General features: G+C 38.8%; 1 protein-coding gene across 1 annotated transcript in view; it reads right to left on the reverse strand.

The window, feature by feature from the left end:
- Window positions 1–752: 752 nt before the first annotated feature.
- Window positions 753–18,517, reverse strand: part of LOC138851496 (uncharacterized) — an 86,239-nt gene continuing 68,474 nt past the window's right edge. The window contains exons 2-3 of the mRNA XM_070080690.1: window positions 6,514–8,093; window positions 753–2,896 (exon numbers count right to left, since the gene is read on the reverse strand). Of these exons, the coding sequence (XP_069936791.1) occupies window positions 950–2,896; window positions 6,514–7,596 (3,030 nt within the window). The 5' untranslated portion in view covers window positions 7,597–8,093 and the 3' untranslated portion in view covers window positions 753–949. The remainder of the gene's footprint in view (window positions 2,897–6,513; window positions 8,094–18,517) is intronic.

The following is an 18,517-nucleotide window of genomic DNA, read 5'->3' on the forward strand; positions in this document are numbered from 1 at the left end:
CTGCCCCATGCAGCGCGTTTCAAACGTACTGCACGAGCACAAGCAGGAGACCACCAAGGCACGCATTTCTGAGAATGCCTGCCCGAAGTTTGGGGTATAGAATGAGAAGCTGCGGTGAAAACGGAGGACGAGAAGAGGTGTAAAAGCTCATCGATGGAGGATGAAGAAGGAACCTCTTTAAAAACAGTCAGGTGTGAGTAAAGGTTCCAATTTGCCCGATTAAATTGCCAGCGTGGGGTGCGAAGAGGTGGCGAATATGAAGGGGAAGTAAGAATGATTGGGAAATGATCACTGTCATGTAAGTCCGGGAGAACAGACCAAGTGAAGTCTAATGCGGCGGAGGAAGAGCAAACTGAGAGATCGATGCAAGAGAGAGTATGAGTCCGAGGATCAAAATGGGTGTGAGTACCTGTATTTAAAACATGGAGGGGGTGGGTGGCAAGAAAAGCCTCTAACTGAATTCCACGGGAATCACAGTGAGACCCCCCCCAGAGGAAATGGTGGGCATTAAAATCACCAAGTAACAGAATCGGTGGCGGTAATGACGAAACAAGGAAGGCAAAATCCGGAATAGATAATGCCCGAGAAGGAGAGAGATATAAAGAACAGAGCGTATACCACCTATGTAAGTGGATACGGGCTGCTGTGTAATGCAGCGAAGTATGAACAAATAGCTGATGGTACGGAATATCAGTGCGGAGAAGAAGGGCACTTTCATTAAAGGTCCCATCAGGAAAAGGATCTGAAGAATACAATAAATTATAGCCTGAGATGTGAGAAATAACAGCAGAGTGTAATTTTGGTTCCTGTAAGCAAACACCAACAGGGGCAAACTGGGAGAGTAACATCTGAAGCTCACCCCGATTACCCCTGAGGCCGCGTATATTCCACTGTAAAAAGGCCATGATTGGCAATGATAAAGATACTTGAAATCCGCAGGTAAGGGTTCCTACGGACTAGAAGGGTTAGAAAAGTCCACATGCGGAGGCAGTGGAAAATGTTCAAGCAGCGAAGGAACGGTGCGCTGTGAAGAAAGGAGTTGCGCAGATGGAGCAGAGGAGAGAGAAAGAGTGGAAGGTGGATCAGTGTCCATTGATGGTTTGGTCTCTGCAATATATTCAGAGATTGCTTCAAGTGTTTCGGAATTCAGAGATGTCGTATGGGAGACAATATTGGGAATGGTAGGGGGAGGATGAGTAAAGATTGGAACTGTATTGGACTGTACCAAGGTAGGGGGGGGCGAAAGGGTGGAGGGAACTGGAGAAGCGTGGCAGGGGATAGAAGAGACAGGAACCTGGGAGGTGGCAGAAGAGGAAGAAACTTGGGAGGGAACAGGGGAGGAAGGTACATTACGAGGAGGAGGGTGAACCTCTGCACTTGTAACTGAGCCAGTGAGAGGGGAAGAACTAGGGACAGAGACAGGGAGGGTAAAATGAGGAGGTGGAAGATGGGTAGGAGGTGTTACCGGACCTTTTTTTGACTTTTGAGAAGTAGAGGGACGATTGGGAAGAGGTGTCGTACGAGGTCTCGTCGACACTGAGGCTTGTAAGAGAGAACTCGAAGAAGCGAGATTAGACTGAGGCGTTGAAGTAGGGACGTCTGAGCCGAGGACAGCAAAAGGATTAGATACAGGAGTGATTATGGGAGAGGTAACCACAGAGGTGGGTGTAGAAGATGGGATACCAGAAGTGGGGGGACGTTTTGAAACACGGGAATAAGAAACACGTGGGAGTCTCCCTTGGAGGCGGAGATGAGAAACTGCCATGGCATAAGGGAGACCTTCTGTCTCTTTGAGGTAACGGATTTCCCGCTCGTTTAAATAGACCTGACAACGGCGAGAGTACGAAGGGTGAGCCTCATGACAGTTAAGGCAAGAGGGAGATCGATTGCAAGACGTATTAGAATGGTTATCGGCACCACAGACTGGGCATTCGGCGATAGATCTGCAATATTTCGCTGGATGGCCAAATCGCCAGCAATTTCTACACTGTTGTGGTGTAGGGATCACCTTTCGAACTTGTAACCGATGTCCTGCTATATAAACTGAGGATGGGAGTTCTCGGCTGTCAAAAGTTAAACGAGCCACATTGCTAGGGTATCGTCTCCGCCCACGGGCAGGAAGAACGTAAGTGTCTACCTTGAGGATTGGGAGATCTTGGAGTTCCAGCTGTTCTAGAATGTCGGTGCCACATGTCTGGAAATTTTGTTGAACTATGGTATGGGGCAGAATGACGGTACCACTACAAGAATTGAGGGAATGATGTTTTTCAAGGGTGACAGGAACAGTATCTATATGGGAAAGACGAGAGAGCTCACGAGCCTGGGTAGCATTCTGTACGGTAATGATGCGCGTATCGCTCTTAAGAGCATGAAAAGAAATATCTTTACCAACATGGCGTAGAAGTGCCTTGCCAATACTATGGTCAGAAAGATAGGCAGTAGAGGAAGTTGGTCGTAAAGTGAAGAATTTAGTCCACTGTTCAGTCTGAAACTGAGCGTGGAAAGGTAGTGAAGGACGTGTCGATCGTTTCTGAGAAGAACGAGAAGGTGAAGGTGGAGAAGTATCATCAGCAGGTAATTGTCGTTGACGTTTAGGCGTGGGACCAGAGTTGGTCCGACGTGGAACGGGTCGGCGATTTGAAAATTGCCGCACCGTAGAGGGAGAGGCCGGAAGCATAGTCAGAGGAGAGCGAAGGTCTGATAAATCGAAGGAGTCAGTCGAGGCCTCAGTACCTGAAGCGGGTGAGGAAACAGCACCGGCAATAGGTACAGAGGCATGAGGAATGTCTGAAGAGTGGTCCAAAGACGAGGCGGGGTCAGAACGGGGTGCGGTATCAAGAAGGGGCCCGGGGGTACCAGGTTCATGGACTAGGGCTGCCATGGTTAGGTTACTTCTTTCTTTTTGTTTTTAAGAAAAAAAAAGAAAGAAGAAAAGAAAATAAAAATAAAAAAAAGAAAAAAAAAGGGGGGACCGGGGAGGGATAGTTCCTAGGAGGAATGAAAGGGCCAGAAATCTCCCTCCGCGCCCAAGAGGACCTCAGCACCGCAAGTAGCGCAGATGCAGCATGGAACCCGTGCCATACCCTACCCATCATGCTAGTAAACTAACAATCCGGGATAGCAACCTCACATCTGCCGAGCTACCTCGGTGGACAAAAGAGAGGGCGGCCGGATATCCGCCACAAAGCATACCTCCTTCGGCCACCACCCCCGGAATCCGAAAGGTGGCTTCCAGAGATACACTCGTCGCCCGAAAGACACCCAAAGCTACTCCGGGATACCGGAGAGGGATCGGGACATCCCCAGGCGATCCAGATTCCACGGCAAACTACGCCACCGCTAAGAACCTCAACGGAATGGGATGGACCCCGGTATCCTTTCTCCTACCCAGGAACTAGCGCGCCTGTGGGAGAAATCCCAAAGGACAAAAAGAGGAAGGGCAAAAGGGAGGAGTGGGGAGGAGGAGGAGGAAAGGAAAAAGGGGAGGATGGGGAGGATGGGATAGGGGAGGGGAGATTGGGGGGTAATTAGGTTCGGTCTGAGGAAGAAGACCGATAGGTCTAATTCCTCAGACCAAGAGCCTCTTCACCACGCCAAGGAGCCCCCCTTGAAGAGGAGTTACCGTTAGAGGATATGGGATAAAGGTACCATCCTCCTATCCCGGTCTTGGGGGCTTAGAGAAAATGTAGTGTAGTACAGGGCTAACTGTAACATACACTTGTAATGCACCATAAAACTGAAAAAAAAAAAAAAAGCTATTTCTCTAATTTTTTTCAGCGCGCGCTCATTTTTGTCAATTACCTTGGAAATAAGTTATCCATTTATATCTTAACCCTTAAACGGTCCAAACGTATGTATACATTCTCTCGCGTAGCGCCCCAAATTTTTTGAGGAAAAAAAAATAATTTTTTTTTTTAATAAGAAAAAAGAGCATATGGTACCCAGACATCCCCAATTTTTTTCATATGGTGCACAGTGAGTGCACACACCCATTCTCTAATGTCTAGGCTACTCAGGCTTATCGTGGCACTGTTGAATGAATGACAAGGAAAACGCATATATACGTCTGGGGCGCTACGCACATGAACGTATATATACATTTGGACCGTTTAACCCTTTGAGGGTCGACAGGCCCTCTCCGAAACTCGTTCTCAGGGTCGGCCAAATTTAAAAAAAAAAAAAATTATTTTCTCTTATGAAAAGATAGAGAATCTTTTCCTGATCATAAAGACACCAAAAGTTTGAAATTTGATAGAAAACTTACGGAATTATGCTCTCGCAAAGTTAGCGGTCTCGGCGATGTTTACGCATCGGCGATTTTGCCCACTTTGAGCCCCATTTTCGGCCAATTTCACTGTACTAGTCGACAAAAAACATGAATATTTCGCTAGAACTCCATTTTTTCTATCGAATGGATGCAAGAAACCACTCATTTATGAAATTCAACTATCCAGTACAGTGGTCAGAATTTAGCAATTTTGCCAATTTCACACAAATTTCAAAAGATGCCAATTTCGGAATAGGGTCCAGAATAAACAAGAAAGACATTCCTGGCACTAAAATGACATTTCCTCTAGTCATTAGTCATGTCTCAAGTCCCCTCTTATATTCTTTTGCTTTCCACTTCGAATTTTTATTTTCAGAAAAAAATATAAGATTTACTGTTATGCAGACTACGGCATTAGTGTAAAAAATGGTATAAATATTATTGGTGCACTTGTGAAAGAATATTAGACTCACCAGTTGACGTGTATTGCACGCTTGGCACGATTTGTTTACTTTTGAAGTTTGGTAAAAATCGAACATTTCTGCTACTTTGAGCTCAATTTCAAGGCACCTTTCTTTGTAAAACCAGTCAAAATCATCTCAATTTCTGTAATATGTCTTCCATTCTATAAAATGAGACCAAGAAAACTAGAATACAACAATAAATCCCATATGAAAATACACTGCAAAGTCGCTGATTTATTAAAAAAAAATGGTCAAAGTTTTTTTTTTCTCATTATGCACTGTGTGCTGCAGGATTTTTTTTAGACTGTGCACACTGACCACAAAGACCCATTCTTTCATATGAAGGCCTACCAGCTTTCTCCCACTAGATTTGAGGCCGCTAGAATTTATGAGTACTAGTACGTCAAAAACCTCTACGCGTAAAACGTACTAGTACGACGAAAACCCTTAAAGGGTTAAGGGTTAATATAGCGGCATTAATAATGATAGTAATGCAATAAATTTCACAGATATCATATAAGAATGATTGTTTTATAAACTAGGAAAGTTATTTTTGAAATATCACAGTTTGTTATTGATTTGTACGAGGGTAAAAGGAAGATATCTTGCTAAATGTCAAAACCATACTAACTTCATTTCTTTTTAAGAAAGAAGATAGGATAAATTACAGTAACTACGTTTGTGATAAATTCAGATTAGCAATGTTTTATTTGACTTTCTTGGATTATCCTAGGTTCTCTATACATATGCTATTTATGATAATCTATGTAACTGTATTTGTGTACACCTAAATAAATTTACTTATCAGCAGGTAGTGCCCAAACAGCTTCTCACAGTGCCAGTACCTGGCTTGGGCTTGCCATATATGATTTTTGGTAAATATATTTTTTCTCAGTTGTTTGTTGGGCTATCTCATTGAAACCTGGGCAATGTGCGATGGAAAGATGCTAATTAACCCTTTCACTGTGGAGACCCCTGCTCACAAACTTGCTCTCAGTGTCAAAGAATTTAAAAAAAATTATTTTTTATTATGAAATGAGAGAGAATCTTTTCCTGATGGTAAGAATGATATCTGATGGAAAACTTATGGAATTATGTCTCGCGAAGTTAGTGGCCTCAGCAATATTTACGCATCAGTAATTCCACCCACATTGAGCCCTATTTTCAGCAAATTCCATTGTTCCAGTCGACCAAACTCATAGCTATTTTGTTAGAACTCTATTTCTTCTATTGATTGAGTACAAGAAACTGCTCATTTACCCATTTCAACTACCAATAAAGTGATCAGAAATTGGTAATTTGGCCAATTTCATACAAAATTCAAGTAAGTCCAATTTCAAAATAGGGTCCAGAATTAACAATACAAAAATTTCTAGCACTAAAACAACATTTTCTCTGTTCATTAGTCATGTCTCCAGGCCCCTCTTATAGACAGGTCCTTAGACCTCTCCTATATTATGCTTGCTTTTCATTTTGAAATTTTACTCACACAAAAAATACAAGATTTACTGTTATGCAGACTACTGCATTATAGTAATAATTGTATAATGAATACCTGAATACCTTCCACCCCCCCCATGTGTGCTGTATAATCCTATGGGTTTAGTGCTCCTCATGATTATAAAAATAACCTGATCCACGGAAGGTGATGGGTAACTCTTAACTCCTTGAATTAAGAGTAAATTACCAGCATCAAAGCAACCATTCTTTAAAAGGAATTATGTAATGAATGAACCCCCATTTGTTGCATTAGATGAGAACTCTGTTTCAAGTCTTTTAGACATTCTGAACACTGATATGGTTTTCCCGAGAATGAACTCTCATGTGTCGCATTAGGGTTGATGTATGTGAAAAGTCTTTTAGACATTCAGAACATTGATATGGTTTTTCACGTGTATGAACTCTCGTGTGTCGTATTAATTGAGATCTTCGTGAAAAATCTTTTAGACATTCTGAACACTGATATGGTTTTTTTTGTGAATGAACCCTCATGTGTTGTGTTAGATTCGATCTCAGTGAAAAGTCTTTTAGACATTCAGAACACTGATATGGTTTTTCTTGTGTATGAACTTCCATATGTACTATTAGATGAGATCTTTGTGAAAAAACTTTCAGACATTCAGAACACTGATATGGTTTTTCTTGTGTATGAACTCTCATGTGCCGTATTAGATGAGATCTTTGTGAAAAACCTTTTAGACACTCAGAACACTGATATGGTTTTTCTTGTGTATGAACTCTCATGTGTGTTGTTAGATTTGATCTCAGTGAAAAGTCTTTTAAACATTCAGAACACTGATATGGCTTTTCTTGTGTATGAACTCTCATGTGTGTTGTTAGATATGATTTATCTGAAAAATCTTTCAGACATTCAGAACACTGATATGGCTTTTCTTGTGTATGAACTCTCATGTGTGTTGTTAGATATGATCTCCGTGAAAAGTCTTTTGAGCATTCAGAACAATGATATGGTTTTTCTTGTGTATGAACTCTCATGTGTGTTGTTAGATATGATTTATGTGCAAAATCTTTTAGACATTCAGAACACTGATATAGTTTTCCTTGTGTATGAACTTTCATGTGTGTTGTCAGAGTTGATCTCTGTGTAAAGTCTTTTAGGCATTGAGAGCACTGATATGGTTTTTCTTGTGCATGAACTCTCATGTGTCTTGTTAGATATGATTTACGTGAAAAATCTTTTAGACATTCAGAACACTGATAAGGTTTTTCTTTTGTATGAACTCTCACGTGCTCTATTAGATGTGATTTACGTGAAAAATCTTTTAGACATTCAGAACACCTGAATGTTTGTTTCCTTGAAGGGACTCTAATGTATTTCATCTTATATTTTGTTAGGAAAGTCATTTAGGCACTTTCATTGATGTGACTCCCAAAATTAAAAGTGCTGACAGTGCAGACAATTTTTTAAATAGTAAAGAATCATTTTCCAAAGATAATGACAGCAGAAATGCAACAGTTGATGGATAACTAAGAGAATTATTCAGGCCCAATTACATGCATCAGCAATTTTGCCCACTTTACATCTTATTTTAACCTATTCCAATACTTAATTTAAGCAGTCCCTAGCCAATTTATGTTCTATTCTATTGACTGAACACAGTAAACCAGCCATTCAGTTATCAGAAGGTAATTTGACTAATTTTACAAATTCAAAAAATTCTAAATTAAAAACAGTACAAAATAATGGCTGGAAAAATCTTTCAAGCAGCTGGATCTGTTAGACAGAAATTATTGGAGAAACCAGAAGTGACAGATCTGCAGTCCCAAAGTCAGGAGACAGTAACGAACATCAAGACTTCATCTTGTGTCATAGACTCTCTCCAGGTTGAAAAAGACTGCTTCTGGAACAAATATAAAAATAGCGATGGTTATGCAGTGATTATGCTAAGCAGCTGAATTTTAATACAAGGTGAGGAGAGGGTAATAACAATAATAATGGTGGACAGTATAGTGATAATAGATGAGTACAGACAAGTGATGATGGTGGATGGACAATAATAATAGAGACAAACAGATCAGTAATGATGCTTTAAAATACTGTAGTCATTTCAGCCACTAAAACAACCTCGCCTCATTTCATTATGTCCCAAGGCTTCTCCTACACCCTATTTCTCTGATTAATAAAATACAACTATCCCAATAATTGAAGCAGACTTAATGAAAACCTACAAAACACAGTGGAGGGCTAAGGAGGATCCTACCCTTCCTTAGGAAAGTTGCTAAAAGTCAAATATTTCTGCCAATTTGAACTCTACTTCAAACAACTTCCAGTCTGAAACCAACCAAAATCATCTCCTTTTCATTAGTAAATCTTATTTTCTATCAAATGACACCAAGAAACAATCTTAGAAATGCACTACAAATTTGCTATGTATCCATGATGCACTGCATAGGACAGGATTTTTTATACTGTGTATGCTCACTGTACAGACTAATTCTGTATGTCTAGGCTAAAATTTACCACTAACAACATATTTGAAGACACTGTTCTTAATGTGTGGATCTCTGTGACACTGGCATCAATGACATAGTTCTACATGACGCTGGCATCAATGACACAGATCTACATGACGCTGGCATCAATGACACATATCTACATGATGCTGGCATCAATGACACAGATCTACATGGACACAGTGAAAGGGTTAATACTGGTATTTCATTCCTGATTACTGAACTAACATATTACATGTATTTGGAAATTTTAAACTAAAGATTAATTTGTGAGAAAGCTCACTGAGAGAGACTGACAACGTAAGTCTCTCATTCTCTCTTCTTTATTGTAGAAAAGATTTAATAAATTTAAAAGTACCTTTCATGAGTTTCGAGTGTCTTACTACTCTCGGAGCTCGGCTGTGGGCCAGGCTTATCTGGTGCTTGGCTGGTCAACCAGACCGTTGATGTTGGAGGCCCGCTGCCCCACAAACCCATCACAGCCTGGTTGATCTGGAACCTGGTGAAGATACTTGTCCAGTTTTCTCTTGAAGACTTCTACACTTGTTCCAGCTGTGTTTCTATATCTTCTGGTAAGATGTTGAATAGTCTGGGGGCCACGAATGTTGATAGTGATCCCTTATTGTGCCCACTGCACCCCTGCTCCTTACTGGGTTTATTTTGCACTTCCTCCCATATGTCTCACACTAATATGTTATGGCAGTGTGAAGATTTGAGACTAGGCCCTCAATTACTTTTAAGATACAGTGGAACCTCAAAAATCAAACTTAATCCGTTCCAGGAGTTAGTTCTAAATTTGAAAAGTCTGAAATTCGAAGCAATATTTCCCATAAGAAATAATGGAAATACAATTAATCCGTTCCAGAAACCCAAAAATATTCAAACAAAAAATACATTTTATAGAGATTAATTACAGTTTTACATACAACAAATACTATAGTTTTTAATTATGTATAGTAATACATATAAAATAACATTTTTACTTACCTTTATTGAAGATTGGTGATGGCATCTGGAAGATAGGGAGGAGGAGAGAGGGAGTTGGGGTTAGTGTTTGGAAGGAGAATCCCCCTCCATGAGGACTTCAGGTAAAGCCCTCTCTGGGGTTACTTCCCTTCTCTGTCTTTTAATGCCACTAGGACCAGCTTGAGAGTCACTGGACCCCTGTCTCACAAAATAACTGTCCACAGTCCTCTGTTTCTGGCGCCTCTTTAAGATTTCCCTAAAATGGGACATGGTTCTGTCACTGAACTTGTTGCAAAGATGGCTTGTTTCAGCTTGCTCAGGGTGGTACTTCTGCACAAACATTTGGACATCATTCCACTTGGCACAAATCTCCTTAATCTTTGAAGAAGGCACCTCATCCACTCCCTATATTAACACCTTTCACAACATCAGCTTCCTTGATTTGTTCTTTCTTTGACAGGATAGAACCGATGGTCAACTTGTTTTTCCCATACATCCTGGCAAGCTCAACAAGTCTCACATCACTCTCATACTTCTGTATTATTTCCTTCTTCACATCTATGGTGTTTCTCACTCTTTACCACAGGGGTACCACTAGCAAGTTTCTTTGGGCCCATGGCAGCTTATTTCACAGTCCCACAAGCACTAAACACAATGAAATAATCGTAAAAAGTGTGAATGAGAGCGCAGGTTAGTGTTCACTCAAGCATAAACAAAGCTACACTGCTCACGGCACCTGCGCAGGGACGCGGACAGAGCGAGCGGCAGACAGGTCCCGTACCCAGTGGTCCGAAAATAGGGGCACGTTCGATAATAAGGACACAGTTTGTCCAAAAAAATGGTCCTATTTTCGAAACGTTCAATATGTGATACATTTGATTTTTGAGGTTCCACTGTACAGCAGACCGTTATATTACACAGATTTATTTGGCACATTTTGGTTACTACACCATTGAAAAACTGCAGTACAGTTAAACCTCGGTTTTCGTATGCCCTAGTTTTTGTACAATTCAGTTTTCAATGACTTTTTTCGTAGAAATTTTGTCCCAGTTCTCGTATATCCACCCGCCTTTCATACAGTTGAAAATGGTCCGTACCAAACTCGTCCACCTGCCCACTTGCGTTGGCCACACATTTCCGGGAATCGAGCACCCACACAAAGCATCCCATGCATAATAATCCATTGTTTTTTGTGCTTGTTTATTGAGTGCAACTGCTAAATAAGCCACCATGGGGCCAAAGAAAGATCCGAGTGCCAGCCCTTTGATAAAGAAGGTGAGAAACATGATAGAATTCAAGAAAGAGCTCGTAGCAAAGTACAAAGGTGGCGTACACATGGTCAATCTCATCAGGATGTACGGGAAGTCCGCATCAACAATCAGTTCCATCCTGGCAAAGAAAAAAGAAATCAAGGAAGCTGATGTTGTGAAAGGGGTAAATGTGCTAATGAAACAGAGATAGCAAACAATCGAAGATGTTGAGAAGTTGTTGTTGGTGTGGATCAAGGAAAAACAGTGGGAAATACACTAGTGTTTTGGAGGTGATAATTTGTGAAAAGGCAAGGCAGTTGCATGTGGATCTTGCATAGAAAATGTCTGGAATGAGTGCTGCTGTTAGTGAATTTAAGGCCAGCAGAGGCTGCTTCGACAAATTCAAGAAGTGAACTAGCATACACAGTGTGGTAAGGCATGGCAAGGCTGCAAGTTCAGACAAATGTGGGGCTGAGGAATTCTTTGATGAATTCAAGGAGTATGTAGAGGCTGAAGGATTCCTCCCCCAACAAGTCATCAATTGTGACAAAACAGGCCTCTTTTGGAAGAATGTGCCTTCTTCAATGATTAAGGAAATGAGTGCAAAGTGGAATGAGTTGCAAAGTTTTGTGGAGAAATATCACCCTAACAAAGCTGTTGTAAGCTGTATCTGCAACATGTTCAATGACAATGACTTGTCCCATTTTAGGCAAATCTTAAAAAGATGCCAGAAACAGACCTCTCTGGACAGATTTTTTGTGCACCAGGGGTCCAGTGACTCTCAAGCTGGTCCTAGAGCCAATAAAAGGCAAAGAAGGGAAGTAACCCCAGATAGAGCCTTGTTACCTGAATTCCTTATGGACGGGGATTTTTCTTCCAAACAATAACCTCTCCTCCTCCCTCTCCCCTCCTCACCGTCTTCTATACGCCAACAAGAATCTTCAATAAAGGTAAAAGTGATGTTAAATGTTCATTTATTTATTTATTTATTTATTTATTTATAATTTGAGCACACATACAGAGGTACAAAAAAATACAGATAAGAGCAGCATGCCAAAGCCACTTATACTATGCATAGCATTACGGGCTGGCTTAAAATTAACTTAAGATTAACTAAGCAATGATGAAATCAGTGAAAAACATTAATGTATACAGATTACTATAAAGCACAAGTGAGTATTACAAAGACAGGTCATATGGTTGCATGCATTGTTGTAAATTCAGTAGAATGGAGTATTCTGTTAGGTAGTGTATTTAAAAAATAATAAAGTTAGATTGGGTTTTAGGTTTAACATTTATGTGATATAATTGTGAGAAACATTTAAGATATACAATTTATAAGGTTCAGTTATTCAGTATTTATTTGGTTTTGGGTGAGTAAGTGATCTTTGAGAAGAGACTTGAATTTATAAACAGGTAGTGTTTCTTTTATATTTACAGGTAATGAATTCCAGATTTTAGGGCCTTTTATGTGCATTGAGTTTTTGCATAGCTTGAGATGGACACGAGGAATATCAAAGAGTGATCTGTGCCTTGTGTTATGGTCATGTGTTCTGTTGAGGTTGGCAAGGAGATGTTTGAGGGGAGGGTTAATATCAGAGTTGAGTGTTCTATGTATGTAATAGGTGCAGTAATAAGTATGGATGTTTTGTATGGTGAGTAGGTTGAGTGTATTGAATATTGGTGGAGTGTGCTGCCTGTAGTGAGAATTTGTTATCATTCTAACTGCAGCCTTTTGTTGGGTAATTAGTGGTCTGAGATGGTTACTTGTTGTTGAGCCCCATGCACAAATTCCATAGGTGAGATAGGGGTAAATAAGAGAGTGATATAGGGCCAGGAGGGCTGACTGTGGAGCATAGTACCGTATCTTCGATAGTATGCCTACAGTCTTGGAAATTTTCTTAGAAATTTGTTGTATATGTGTATGAAATTTGAGTCTATTATCAAGGTGGATTCCTAAGAATTTTCCCTCTGTTAGCTTTGTGATAGGTGATCCGTTTATCATTATGTTAAGAGGGACATCTGTAGCTCTGTTACCAAACTGAATGAAGTAGGTTTTGTCAATGTTTAGTGTAAGTTTGTTAGTACTCATCCAGGTAGATATTTTCTGTAATTCGGTATTTACAGTATTGGCTAGCGTGACTGGGCTCGGGTGGGAGAAGACGTATGTTGTGTCATCAGCAAATAGTGTGGGTTTGAGTAATTGCGAAGCATTTGGTAGGTCATTTATGTATAGGAGAAAGAGAAGAGGGCCAAGGACACTTCCCTGTGGGACACCAACTGTAATTGGTTGTGCAGAAGAGTTTGCCCCATTTGCGTACACATATTGGCTTCTGTTGCTGAGGTATGACTTGAGGTAGTTGAGGGAGTGCCCTCTTATACCATAGTGTGACAATTTTACGTGGAGCAAGTCATGGTCAACTGTATCAAAAGCTTTACGTAAGTCAATGAAGATCCCCAGTGGGACTTCTTTTTTCTCTATTGCAGTGTATATATGTTCTAGCATGTGTATAATAGCATCATTAGTATTTTTATTAGGCCTGAATCCAAATTGGCAGGGGTTGAGTATGTTTTGGGAGATAAGGTAGGAGTAGATTCGTTTATGAATTAATTTTTCGAAGATTTTTGAGAGAGGGTGTAAGTTGGATATTGGCCTATAGTTATTCAACTCTGTTTGGTCTCCTCCTTTGTGGATCGGGGTGACCCTTGCTATTTTGAGTACTGTAGGGAAGGTGGAGGATTCAATGGATTTGTTAAAGAGTGTTGCAATGATTGGTGATAGCACTTGTGACACTTTTTTGTATATAAAGGGTGGTAAGGTATTTAAATCTCCTGCCTTGTTTTTTAGTGCATTGATAATAAGGGAGACTTCGTATGGGTTAGTCGGAGCTAGGAACAGTGTGTTCGGGTAGTTGCCGGTGAGGTAGTCATTTGGTGGGGTATCTGAGCTTGGGATTTTATTGGCAAGGTTTTGTCCTATAGTGGAGAAGAAATCATTGAGTCTGTGTGCTGTTTCTGTTGGTGGGAGTTGGGGTTCATCTGATTTTGCTAATTTTATTTCGCTATTTCGTGATATCTTTTTTGTTCCCAGAATTTCTGATAGGGTTTTCCAGGTCTTTTTTATATCACCTCGTAAGTTGGATAATCTGTTCTCATAATACAATTTTTTTGCCCTTCTTATCAGGCTGGTTAGGATTGACGAGTAACGTTTTGTTTGGTCTCTGGTTATGTGACCCATTCTGTACTGTTTTTCATATTGGTGTTTTGTATTTATGGATTTGAGAATGCTGGGTGTTAGCCAGGGACTGTTCAGTCTCTTAGCTGTCATCTGCTTAGTTTTTTTAGGGCAGTGCTTGTTATAGAGGTATTGGGTCTTTTTTAGAAAATTATTAATACATTCATCAATATCTGTATTGATTTCTAGCTCAGTGTGCCAGTCAATGTTTGCTACTGCTGTTGTGAAGTTATTAATGGCTGCCTCATTGTGAAGTCTGAAGGTGACTTTAGTAGTGTCTTGGGGTAATTTACCAAGAGTTGTTATGAGGAAAGTAGGGTAGTGGTCTGTGGTATTATCTGTAATTATGCCTGATTTTAAAGGGGATATGGTGTTGGTCCAGATGTGGTCAAGTAGGGAAACACTAGTCTCTGTAACTCTTGTAGGTTTTGTTACTGTTGGTAGCAACATACAGTTACTCATTGTGTTTGTGAATTCAGTAACGTGTGGGTCCTGGTCTTGCAGGAGATTTATATTGAAGTCACCTGAGAGTAGTAAGTGATCTTTGTTCATGCGTGCATCAGTTATCATACTTCCTAGGTTTTGACTAAATTGGCTAATGTTTGACTGTGGAACTCTGTAGATGTTTATCAATGTGAGAGGTTTTTGTAGGTATTTGGATTTGAATTTGGCTATTATATATTCCCCATGTTCATCCCTTGTGCAAGTATTAGTGATACATTCTAGTTGGTCTGAGTAGTATATAGCTGTGCCACCCCCTTGTTGGTCTGGCCTACAGTTGTGTATGGCTGTGTAACCAGGAATGGCATAGACATCTGTACTATCAGGCTTTAGCCAGGTTTCAGTTAGTGTAATGATGGACATATTGGCATGTAAGGAATTTAGTAATGCTATGAGGTCATCGTAATGCTTGCTTAAAGATCTGATATTGTAGTTAAAGATAGTTATGTTGTTGTTGGCACTGAGAAGTGCCTTTGATTGTTCTGCAGTGTAGTAATTACAGTAACTGTTTGATTCATTTAAGTCATTAAATAAGAGGTTGGTATCAGGATCAATGCTTGTAATCATAAGATTTGTAGTGAATCTATAGGTAGAATTAAGTATAAAACAGAGTAAATAGTCTTAAGCTAAAAAAAATAGCACCTGAATTATTTAACAAATGTAAAATAATGAGCTAAGGTAGTTTTTTTTTTTTTTTTTTTTTTAAGCTAAAATAAAGGAGACAATATAAAAGGGACTAGTACAAATAAAGTGATGATCAAATAATGGAGCTTGGGAATATGATAGTAGGTAGTACTATAAAATAAATGAGTTTTGGAATATAATGGCAAAATTGTGAACTTGTTCTACTTTAGCACCTGAGAATAGCACCTTGATTATTTTAACAATTGTGAATGTATAAACTAGGGTAGTTATATAAAGCTAAAATAAAGGAGAAAATATATAAGGGACTAAAATTAAGTAATGGTAAACAAAGTTAAATGGACAGATGGTCACTATGAAATAATATTGGTTTAGGAGTAAGATCTGATTTGTAATATTAGATAAATTGAGCAGTTTATTGCACAATAAAAGTAAAAAAAATGAGGTAGTTGGTACTAGCTAGCAAAAGATAGTTTTGGTACTTGCAAAAAAGTAATTGGAATATACACTAATTGCATACACAATGAAAAGTGACTAAAAAACAAGTAGTGATAAACAAAATTAAATGGACAGGTAAGAAAAAATGAATATTATTAATTTGGAGTAAGATTTGACTTGTAATTTAAAATTATGAGCAATTAATAGCAGTAAGAAAGAAGTATAGAGTATTGGAGGTAGTTGGCATTAGCTAGTGATGAAAAATAATAAAAATAATAATGTACAATATAATAGTAACGTACACTATATGCACCACACGTATATATGTATTAAGGGCACTTATCTAATCTGTTACAGAAATGTCAGCTTTTCTAAGGAAGGTAGAGAAATCATGTTCGTTTGAGATGGTATATTGTTGTCCTGTTGATGTTTTCCTTACTAGTATTTTCCCATCTCGCGTGAAACACTGATTTATTTTGTTTTCCTGTTTAAGTTTTCTCAGCCTGAACAGAAGGTTTTGACGTTTTTTTGTTAGACACTCATTTATGTACACTCCATTTTTCATTGTACAGGAAGGCCCCGCTTTACGGCGTTTCACTTTACGGCGTTCCGCTAATACGGACATTTCAAATTATGACCAAAACTCACTATACGGCTCCCCCCACCTGACTTTCTAATACGGTCACCGTGCCCCACCCTGTTTGTTTACATTCTCCATGAGCTCAGTAAGCACTAAGTCTCTCCATTTTGTCTGGAAACTCCAAAATTTCAAATGTTTTTAAAAGTTATTTCATATTTTATATATACTCTGATAATTATACTTATGTATACCTGTACCTAAATAAACTTACATACATCGAGTCATTTAAATGTCGTATATTACGTTAATATACACATTTTCATTAATCCATCCATGATATTTTTTTCAAAATTATATAATAAACACGATGCATAACATATAAATAAGATAAATACACCCCACAGTAGAATAAATAAACATAAATGTGAGATGTGAGCAGACGACTTCCACAAGTGACGCCATAATAACAATACTCACCGAGTCTCATTAAATGTCGTATATTACGGTAATATACACATTTTCATTAATCCATCCATGATATTTTTTTCAAAATTATATAATAAACACGATGCATAACATATAAATAAGATAAATACACCCCACAGTAGAATAAATAAACATAAATGTGAGATGTGAGCAGACGACTTCCACAAGTGACGCCATAATAACAATACTCACCGAGTCTCATTAAATGTCGTATATTACGGTAATATACACATTTTCATTAATCCATCCATGATATTTTTGTCAAAATTATATAATAAACACGATGCATAACATATAAATAAGATAAATACACCCCACAGTAGAATAAATAAACATAAATGTGAGATGTGAGCAGACGACTTCCACAAGTGACGCCATAATAACAATAGTCACCGAGTCTCATTAAATGTCGTATATTACGGTAATATACACATTTTCATTAATCCATCCATGATATTTTTTTCAAAATTATATAATAAACACGATGCATAACATATAAATAAGATAAATACACCCCACAGTAGAATAAATAAACATAAATGTGAGCTGTGGTAGCAGACGACTTCCACAAGTGGTGATAATAACAATAGTCACGGAGTCTCATTAAATGTCGTATATTACGGTAATATACACATTTTCATTAATCCAGCCATGATATTTTTTTCAAAATTATATAATAAACACGATACATAACATAAAAAGATGATAAATACACCCCACAATAGAATAAATAAACATAAATATAAGATGTGGGAGCCTGGTTTGTTTACATAACTCTGCTTCTGTTACCTCATGTACTCATTCTTTCTCTCTCTCATTTATTCGTTTTATCTCATTTACTTACTCCTGACCCTACATTAAGACTACAAATATTTTAAGGTAAGTAATGAGTGAACTGTATATACATTTTATCGCTCTGGGATGCTTAAATATCATAGAATAGTATGTGTGGGTGGGGTGGCCTGTAAGGTAGGCTGGCTATTACAATACATACCACACTTGATTTCTTACAATAAATACTACTTGTCTCACCCTAGATTAAGACTATAAATATTTTAAGGTAAGTAATGAGTGCACTATGTGTGTATTGTACCTTTTTATTGTTTTTTGATGCCTGGTTCTATTGCTAACTTAATATATGTTAGTGTAAACTTGTTATCTAGTGTTTGTATGCATTTATAAGTGGAAAAAAAGGGTGTTCCACTTTACGGCGATTTCCGCTTTACGGCGGTAGCCTGGAACCTAACCCGCCGTATAAGTGGGGCCTTCCTGTAATTGCTGATTTAATTAGGTCCTTTCTTTTATCGTATGAATGAAGTCTGATCATTATACTGTGTTTACTTCCTGGTTTTCCTAGCAAACGTGTTTCTTTGATTTCATTGTTTTGCACGATGACTTGTACGTGGTTCTGTATTATCCTGACAGCAGTTTCTTTGCACTGTGCTTGTGTTATGTCACTAGGAATGTGTGGACTGTTTATTATAACTGCATCAGACAACTTATCTTGTTCAGTTTTGTCGTCTTGGAAATCAAGGTATTCATTTAGTCGAGTGTGCATGTTCTGATTCCAGTCCTTGATTGCTTCTTCAACCTTCATATTTATTGTTGTTATTTGCTCAGTGTGACTGGCTATAGCTGCTTTTAGAGTATTTTCTGTGTCAACACTTCCCGATGTAATCTTCTCTTCAAGGTTTTGGATCTTATTCTCGAGGT

The sequence above is a fragment of the Cherax quadricarinatus genome, unplaced genomic scaffold (assembly GCF_038502225.1).
Source record: "Cherax quadricarinatus isolate ZL_2023a unplaced genomic scaffold, ASM3850222v1 Contig789, whole genome shotgun sequence".
NCBI classification, from domain to species: Eukaryota; Metazoa; Arthropoda; class Malacostraca; order Decapoda; family Parastacidae; genus Cherax; species Cherax quadricarinatus.